This window comes from Limanda limanda, chromosome 20 (assembly GCF_963576545.1).
Source record: "Limanda limanda chromosome 20, fLimLim1.1, whole genome shotgun sequence".
Taxonomy (NCBI): Eukaryota; Metazoa; Chordata; class Actinopteri; order Pleuronectiformes; family Pleuronectidae; genus Limanda; species Limanda limanda.
The window spans coordinates 1,387,669-1,396,421 of NC_083655.1; the positions used below are offsets into that span (position 1 = coordinate 1,387,669).

An 8,753-nucleotide genomic window follows, 5' to 3' on the forward strand; every position below is an offset into this window, starting at 1 on the left:
GCTGTCAGCCAATGACATTTAGCGGTGAAGCCTCAGTGTGGGCGGAGCCTGGACGTCAGGGGAGCGGATCCACAGGCTCCTCCCATTGCAGATGTTTCACTGGATGAGGTTCACAGCAGCCGCACACATATAGAACTTCAGAATTTACATTTTGCAAATAATAAAACACGTCAGCACTGGATGTGACGCACTGCCCCTAGTGTTCATCTGCATATGGCAGCGTGCAAACATGAAGAATTCATTTCTGAGCACGAGCACAACACACATCATGTGAGGCAACATGTGATGCACACATGTTGCTCTAAGCAGGTTTAACTCACTTGTAGGATTCAAAGTTTTCTTTGCAGGTAAAGAATCCTACGTTCTTCTCTCTCTCTCTTGTGGCTGTTCATCGTTCTCGCTCTCTCTCTCTGACCCTGAACGCCACATAATAACTCGCCCGTTGGATTTGATTGTGTTCATTGTTTACAACTTCACTTGTGTTGTTTTCTTTTTGTGTCTTCGAGTGAATGGTGTTAAAGTGACAGTGTTTGTGTTTCTCTGTGTCGTCGACAGCAGTTGTGTTGTATTTGTTCGTGTCGGAGGAATAAATGTGTCTTTTTGAGTGAAATGATTTCTCCTGAGACTCTTTATTAGTAAAAATTGAACTTTAATTAGTTGCAGCACCAGACAAAAGCTTTCAATGCAGCTACAAAGGTATTTGATATTTTAATAGCAAAACAAGTGTTTTTATGGGTTAAATATGAACTGATCAGAAGTTTTAAAACTAATACTTTTAAATGATGTAAAAAAAGAACTTAAAAAGCACGAGACACACAATGAAATAAAAGTAAAATAAAGACGATAAAATGTGGTAGGTTCTAAAGCGTGTTCTGACATGTGACACATGTTTAACGTCTATTTTGATTTTATTGTTTGGTCCATGTCTCGTCTGCTAACATGGAGGAGGGGGGGTTAATAACTGCAACCAGCCTCTAGGTGGCGATGGAGGCGCTATGGCTTCACTTTTGGGAGCTGTCATGTCGTCCATCTTTATTTACAGTCTTCTGTTCGTATGTTGCTGAACCAAAAGCAGTAGAAGTAATAAGTGTAGAAACATATGTGGTTAAACGTCTTTAATTTGTTCTTATCAGAGTTTTACTTTGTGGCTCCGCCCAGTGAGCTTCAATTCAACCAATTAGAAGACTCCTGCCTTGATGTAAAGTATCTATAACTGTGGCTGTTCACTCGAACACTACGTGAACTTAATCAGCTAAATGAAAGGAAAACATGTAAATGCACAACTTGATTATGATCATGAACAGTCCACGAGACGTCGTCCAGACTTCTACACCATGGCGCTCTTGGCGTGGTTGGCGGGGGGGTCCATCGGCGAGTCCGTCCCCCTCTTCCTGGAGTAGTAGAAGCTGTTCTCTCGGCCCGGGTTCCGCAGGTCGGTGCCATGGCAACACAGGATCATGCAGCCGCCCACGAGGCAGAGACCCGAGCCCACCCAGCCGGCGTAGAGCGAGAAGCCGAAAGACATCAGACCCTCGTCCTGGTGGGCGCCGATCGGAAACCAGACCGTGGAGATGGTGCCACACACAGCTGGAGGACACGTAGAGACAGAGGAGGTAAGGAAGAGGTGGGGTTTGAAGACAAGGGACAACGTTAACGTCCTGCAGACTCACATCTGGACATGAGTTCATATGAGTTTCTCCCTGAGGCCGGAGAAAGGAACTGAATGTCTCTACGACAGGAAGCAGGCGAGGCCCAGAAATCCATCAGGATGAGGCCTGAGGCGGGAGACTCCGCCTCCATCCCTCCTGACAGCTGCTGAGGATCTGAGGACTGTGTGTTCTCAAACTACTGTCCTCTATACCCAAAACTACTGTCCTCTACACCAAAACTACTGTCTACAGACAAAACTACTGTCTTCTACACCCCAAACTACTGTCCTGTACACCCAAAACTACTGTCCTCTACACCCAAAACTACTGTCCTCTACACCCAAAACTACTGTCCTGTACACCCAAAACTACTGTTCTCTACACCCTAAACTACTGTCCTGTACACCCAAAACTACTATCCTCTACACCCTAAACTACTGTCCTCTATAACAAACTACTGTCCTCTACACCCAAAACTACTGTCCTGTACACCCAAAACTACTGTCCTCTATAACCCAAAACTACTGTCCTGTACACCAAACTACTGTCCTCTACACCCAAAACTACTGTCCTCTATAACAAACTACTGTCCTCTACAACAAATCTACTGTCCTCTACACCCAAAACTACTGTCCTGTACACCCAAAACTACTGTCCTCTACACCCAAAACTACTGTCCTCTTTAACAAACTACTGTCCTCTACAACAAATCTACTGTCCTCTACACCCAAAACTACTGTCCTCTACACCCAAAACTACTGTCCTCTATAACAAACTACTGTCCTCTATAACAAATCTACTGTCCTCTACACCCAAAACTACTGTCCTGTACACCCAAAACTACTGTCCTCTATAACCCAAAACTACTGTCCTGTACACCAAACTACTGTCCTCTACACCAAACTACTGTCCTCTACACCCAAAACTACTGTCCTCTGTACCAAACTACTGTCTTTACCCCAAACTACTGTCCTCTACACCAAACTACTGTCTTTACCCCAAACTACTGTCCTCTACACCCAAAACTACTGTCCTCTATACCCAAAACTACTGTCCTCTACACCAAACTACTGTCCTCTACACCAAACTACTGTCCTCTACACCAAACTACTGTCCTCTACACCAAACTACTGTCCTCTACTCCCGAAACTACTGTCCTCTACACCCAAAACTACTGTCCTCTATACCCAAAACTACTGTCCTCTACACCAAAACTACTGTCCTCTACACCAAAAACTACTGTCTATACCCAAAACTACTGTCCTCTACTACACCCACAACTACTGTCCTCTATACCCAAAACTACTGTCCTCTACACCCAAAACTACTGTCCTCTACACCAAAACTACTGTCCTCTACACCCAAAACTACTGTCTTTACCCAAAACTACTGTCCTCTACACCCTAAACTACTGTCTACACCCACAACTACTGTCCTCTATACCCAAAACTACTGTCCTCTACACCCAAAACTACTGTCCTCTACACCAAAACTACTGTCCTCTACACCCAAAACTACTGTCTTTACCCAAAACTACTGTCCTCTACACCCTAAACTACTGTCTATACCCAAAACTACTGTCCTCTACACCCTAAACTACTGTCTACACCCAAAACTACTGTCCTCTACACCCAAAACTACTGTTCTCTCCACCCAAAACTCCTGTCCTCTACACCTAAAACTACTGTCCTCTACACCCAAAACTACTGTCCTCTATACCCAAAACTACTGTCCTCTACACCCAAAACTACTGTCCTCTACACCCAAAACTACTGTGTTTGTGTTTGTGTGTTTGTGTGTCTGTGTGTGTCTCCTCACCCATGAGGATGAACAGGACTCCTCCCACTCGTGCGCGGCGCAGCTTCACGGCCGCGGTGTCATTCTGCAGCCGCACGCAAGACATCGCCATGAGCACGAGCAGCGTGGCCGGGAGGCCGAGGAGGGAGGAGCCAATCATCAGAGCACGAGACGTCTGCAAGTAGGCTGAGAGAGAGGGGGGGGGGGAGGGAAAGAGAGAGAGAGAGAGAGAGAGAGAGAGAGAGAGAGAGAGAGAGAGAGAGAGAGAGAGAGAGAGAGAGAGGGGGGGGGGGAGAGGGAAAGAGAGAGAAAGCGGGGGGGAGAGAGAGAGAGCGAGAGGGGGGAGAGGGAGAGAGGGGGGGAGAGAGAGAGAGGGGGAGAGAGAGATAGAGATAGAGATAGAGAGAGAGAGAGAGAGAGGGGGAGAGGGAGAGATCATGATCAATCATCCATTATCCAACCACCATTCTCATCCAACCCTCCATTAGCATCCATCCATCCAGCATCATCCAATCACCATCAACCAGCATCATCCAACCTTCCATCCTCATCCAACCACCATCATCCAACCCTATATCATTATCCATCCTCATCCAACTCTCCATCCTCATCCAACCACCATCATCCAACCCTATATCATTATCCATCCTCATCCAACTCTCCATCATCATCCATCCATCCATCCATCCATCCATCATCATCCAACCCTCCATCCTCATGCACCCATCCATCATCATCCAACCATCCATCTTCATCCAACCCTCCATCCTCAGCCAACCATCTATTCTCATCCAACCCTCCATCCATCCTCATCCAACCATTCTTCATCAACTACCCCTCCATCCTCATGCAACCATCCTTCATCATCCAACCCTCCATCCAATCATCCATCCATCCTCATCCAACCCTTCATCATCAAACCCTCCATCCTCATCCAACCCTCCATCTATCATCAAACCCTCCATCCTCATCAACCCTCCATCATCATCCAACCCTCCATCCTCATCCTCATCATCCAACCCTCCATCCTCATCCAACCACCATCATCATCCAACCCTCCATTCTCATCCAACCCTGCATCCAACCATCCATCCATCCTCATGCAACCATCCTTCATCATCCAACCCTCCATCCAACCATCCATCCATCCTCATCCAACCCTCCACCCTCCACCCCCCCCTCACCTGGCAGGCTGAGGATCTGGCTGTGAGCGACGCAGTGGGAGAGGGCGGGGGAGATGACGCACTCCGCCCACAGGCCCCTGGAGCCCAGCTCGTCCATGCGCACGCAGGTGGACACCGCGTACTCGCAGGTTCGAACCCAGTCGTTCGTGGCCGTGCCGACGATGAGCCCGACCCAGCCCGCGCAGCTGGCCGCCCCCCCCACCAGCTGCCTGCACATGTGCGCCATGTGGTGCCCGGAGAACTGAGAGGAGAGAGAGTCGCTTCTTCTGGAGACTCGTGGACTAATTCTCCGATTTCAAAAGTTCAAAAATCCAATGTTCAGTTTGAGAAAGTTTAGAAGAAGAAGAATTACGCACCAGAAAAAAAAATCAAACTCAAGAAATAAAGTTTTCTCCTCAGTGGAAGTCTTAAAAAATTAAAGATGTTTAAAACTACAATAAAAACGAGAGAGATGAATACAATGTGAATTCAATAATTTAAAAAAATCCCTTTTAAGGAGTCGAAATTAAATATTAGTCCTGCTGTGTCCCGGCAGTGCGCCTCCGGCTGGTGCTCAGATAAAATGCCTAGAATAAGATTGATGGCAGGGTGTGGTGAATCAAACCCTCCGGTGCAGAGTCTCAGCCAATCAGAGCCCGGAGACACTAACCCAAACCAGACACCAGGGATGAGGCAGAAAAACAAAACTCAGATCTGAGGTCTGCAGCTCCAAACGCTTCAGGAGCTTTTACACCATGAATTCAAATCTGTGCTTTTATAGGAAACAGGTTCCTGCTCACCTGCCTCACTGTGGCCCCCTGCTGGTGTCCACCCGTCTTCACACATCAGCAGGAAACAACTTCTCTGGTTCATTCTTCATTTTATTCAGAGGTGTCAAGTAACAAAGTATTTACCTTACTTAAGTAGAAATGTTGGGTATCTATACTTTACTGGAGTATTTATTTTTCAAACGACTTTTTACTTCTACTTCTTATATTTTCACGCAAATATCTGTACTTTCTACTCCTTACATTTAAAAAACAGCCTTGTTACTCCAATTTAATTTTGGCCTGTTTTCATTCCGGTTTGTCATCGTTCAAAAACACACACAAAAAAAGGCAACACGACCTTGTTACGACTTTTACTTCCTCTAGATAGTCAGGTTTGATTATTGGTAGTGTTGAGTCCAAAGGTCTCTTCCAACAATATATGTATTTGCATTGTAATAAAATTTTATAATTTTCAATGGGCATATTTGCAGTTCAAGCGGGTAGCCTAGTGCATCCCACATTTTTCAACATAACATTTTAATATAACATTATAGTCATAATGGCCTTTAGAAAAATGTGTTTTTTGGAGGAGGGGGGGGTAGTGCACTATAGGCCCCTGAGACGCGGCTTAAGAGTTTGTCCTTAATGGAAATTTTTTTTCCCTTACATTACTTTTACTTTTATACTTTAAGTAGTTTTGAAACCAGTATTTTTACACTTTTACTTAAGTAAAAAGCTTGAGTTGATACTTCTACAAAAGTATTTTTAAACCCTAGTATCTATACTTCTACTTGAGTAATGAATGTGAATACTTTTGACACCTCTGATTTTATTAAATAAGTTCGAGCAGGAAACCATAAAAAGGTGACGATTAAAGACTCCAGCCTGATCGTGACTTCTCTTTTGTTTAATCCACAGACGTGTTTCTGTCCAGAATATAATGATATAAAACATTAAACTTTCATTAATCACTTACAAAGTCTACGTGTTGTTATGATTTTTTTCTTTTACACACACCGGCGGTTATGTTAGTTACTGGATAGATTTGCCGTTGACGTCACGTTCTAAAAAAACTAAATAGACAAATTTTATATATTAAATGTTCAAAATCCTTCGTGAAATAGCTTCAAATGTACACTCTCCTGCGGCATGTAAAATATTCACAAAGTTACAAAACCCCCTTCCCGCCCCCCCGGTGGTCTCCAGCTTCAGACCCAGAGACCGGTTCCACTTCTGGGCTCCGGCGTCTCCTCCGTCCCCGGCAGCTAAGGCCACGCCTCCATTTATAATCTCATAAAGTTCCGTGAATCTGTTTTTGTGACTCTGTCCCGTCACCCTCTCGCTCTCTTCTTCATTTTCAAATTTCACATTTTTGTCTTTATTGCCAGTTTTCCTTCCACCTCATTCGTTCCTCATTTTTCCCCTTGGTCCCCCCCCCTCCCCTCCCTCTTCCTCATTGGTTCTTCAGCGCGTTGATGTGAGCACAGATCTTCAGAGCCGGTCCCAGCTTGATGTTCATGCTGGTCATCAGGTGATCCTCGGTCAGCAGCAGCAGAGCCTGGCCGTCGATCTCCTGCAGCCGGAACGCCTCGGCCACGTCACTGCAGCCTGAACACCACAAGAGAATATTACAGATTAATATTGTATTTGTTCCACTGAAGGAATATTAGAGACAATACTTAGAAACTCTGTCGTCTCTGATTTGTGTTTCTGGGGATTTTCCTCTAAAAACACTTGTTTGTAGTTTCTTACTGAACCTGATATCAGACCTGGACTGAAGGAGGATCTGGTCCTGACCTTCTTAAATATCTTGTGATAAATGAAGGAAGTGACTTTCAAAATGATTGATTTTTTACAAAAAGGACATTGATTAAAACTAGGGCTGGGCAGGTTAACTCGTTTTAATCGAGTTAACTCAAGTGATGAGTTAACTCGATTGTTTATCCGCCAATTATTTTCTTTTTTCCTGTTCTGCAGCAGTCAGCAACAGACTTTCACAAAATAAAAGCCTGACTTTCACAATAAAACAATAAATAATCAAACCTGAGTGAATAGAAGAGATAAAATAATGAATCGAGTTAACTCATCACTTGAGTTAACTCGAGTTAACTCCATTGAAACGAGTTAACTTGCCCAGCCCTAATTAAAACCTGATTTCAGTCGTAGAATTATTAAAAATAAAAGATGCAGCAGACTCGTGAGTGTAAACTGAGACGCCTCCTAAACAATCTGTCGACGCAGCGATTTGAAGAAGCTCCAGAACGAGTTTCAGCGTTTAGCTTTTCCTTCCAGATGTGTCTCTGGATCTCTGATTGACGGCCAGTGGTTAGAAGTATGTGTTCACTGCAGCGTTTTGAGAAACACTTAATTGGTCGATGAGCTCACTGTCGTCTGCTGACAATCACGAGTCTTGAGTGTTTGTATAAATCAAACTGACGGTTTCAACGGCGGCTGCCAGCGGGGGGGGTGGGGGGGGCACGCCATGTGTGTGGAGTTTGTGTCTGAGCGTAATCGTTGATTCTCCACCTGGCAGCGTGTGTATGAAGGCAGTCACGTCCTCCACGCTCCACTGAGAGGGGGCGGGCTTGAAGGTGGTCGTGGGTGTGGAGGTGGTCGTGGTCGTGGCAGGAGCCGACGCCCTCCTCGCCCTCCGAGCCGCCCGCCGCTCCATCCTCGCTGTCATGGCAACGGCAGGATCCTGCTCTCCTCCATCTTCCCCTTCCTCCTCTCCTCCTCCCTCCATGTCCTCCTCCATGTCCTGATCCTCTTCCTCCTCCTCCTCTTCCTCCTCCGCCGCCGGCCTCTCCCTTCCCTCCTTCTCACGGCGTCCAGCGCTCCACAGATCCCGCGGCTGGACGGAGTCGTGGGAGAACTTCAACAGGGAAGAAAGTTTGTGTTAGGATGGAGAATCAGATTTGATACAGTATTAATAGTGTAACGGACTGGGGTTATTGTTCAAGTATGTGTTGTGTTATTTAATAGTAGATTGTTGTGTTTAAGGAGTGTTCTGATGTCCTGGGCGACAGTGAAGGGGTCGGGGGCGGGACATGTGATGGTTTTGACTAATAGGATGGGTCCTATGGTAAAGAGGCTCCCTCATTGGCTGGTTTTACGGGGGGATTGGGCGGCAATGAGGAAGTGGTTCTTGTTGTTGATGTGCGCGACTGACGAAGTGAACGGAAAAAGGCACATGTGCGTGTAAAAGTGAATAAAGTGAAAAACGAAGAAAGAAGCCTCCTGTCCTCTATGTGAGGACGTTACAATACCATAGAATAAAAATTGTTAATTATAAACTAAACTTTCTGGAGATTTTCCAGAGTTCATGTTGAAAAAAGTCTTCAAAACACAAAGGCTGGTTGTTGTAGTTCTTCTTA

The 8,753-nt window shown here is 45.5% G+C and overlaps 2 protein-coding genes across 3 annotated transcripts in view; both read right to left on the reverse strand.

Annotated features, from left to right (window-relative positions):
* Positions 1–1,327: 1,327 nt before the first annotated feature.
* On the reverse strand, positions 1,328–4,856 carry LOC133026976 (claudin-11-like). Its single transcript, XM_061093978.1, has 3 exons — positions 4,631–4,856; positions 3,468–3,632; positions 1,328–1,587 (listed from the first exon to the last, which is right to left on the reverse strand). Exons 1-3 carry the CDS (start codon positions 4,854–4,856, stop codon positions 1,328–1,330), a joined length of 651 nt encoding a protein of 216 aa, XP_060949961.1.
* A 1,973-nt stretch (positions 4,857–6,829) lies between these two features.
* Positions 6,830–8,753, reverse strand: part of si:ch211-230g15.5 (nascent polypeptide-associated complex subunit alpha, muscle-specific form) — a 12,649-nt gene continuing 10,725 nt past the window's right edge. For both annotated transcript variants that reach the window (XM_061093858.1, XM_061093857.1), the window contains 2 exons: positions 7,906–8,251; positions 6,830–6,987 (listed from right to left, as the gene is read on the reverse strand). In XM_061093858.1, the coding sequence (XP_060949841.1) occupies positions 6,833–6,987; positions 7,906–8,251 (501 nt within the window). In that variant the 3' untranslated portion in view covers positions 6,830–6,832. The remainder of the gene's footprint in view (positions 6,988–7,905; positions 8,252–8,753) is intronic.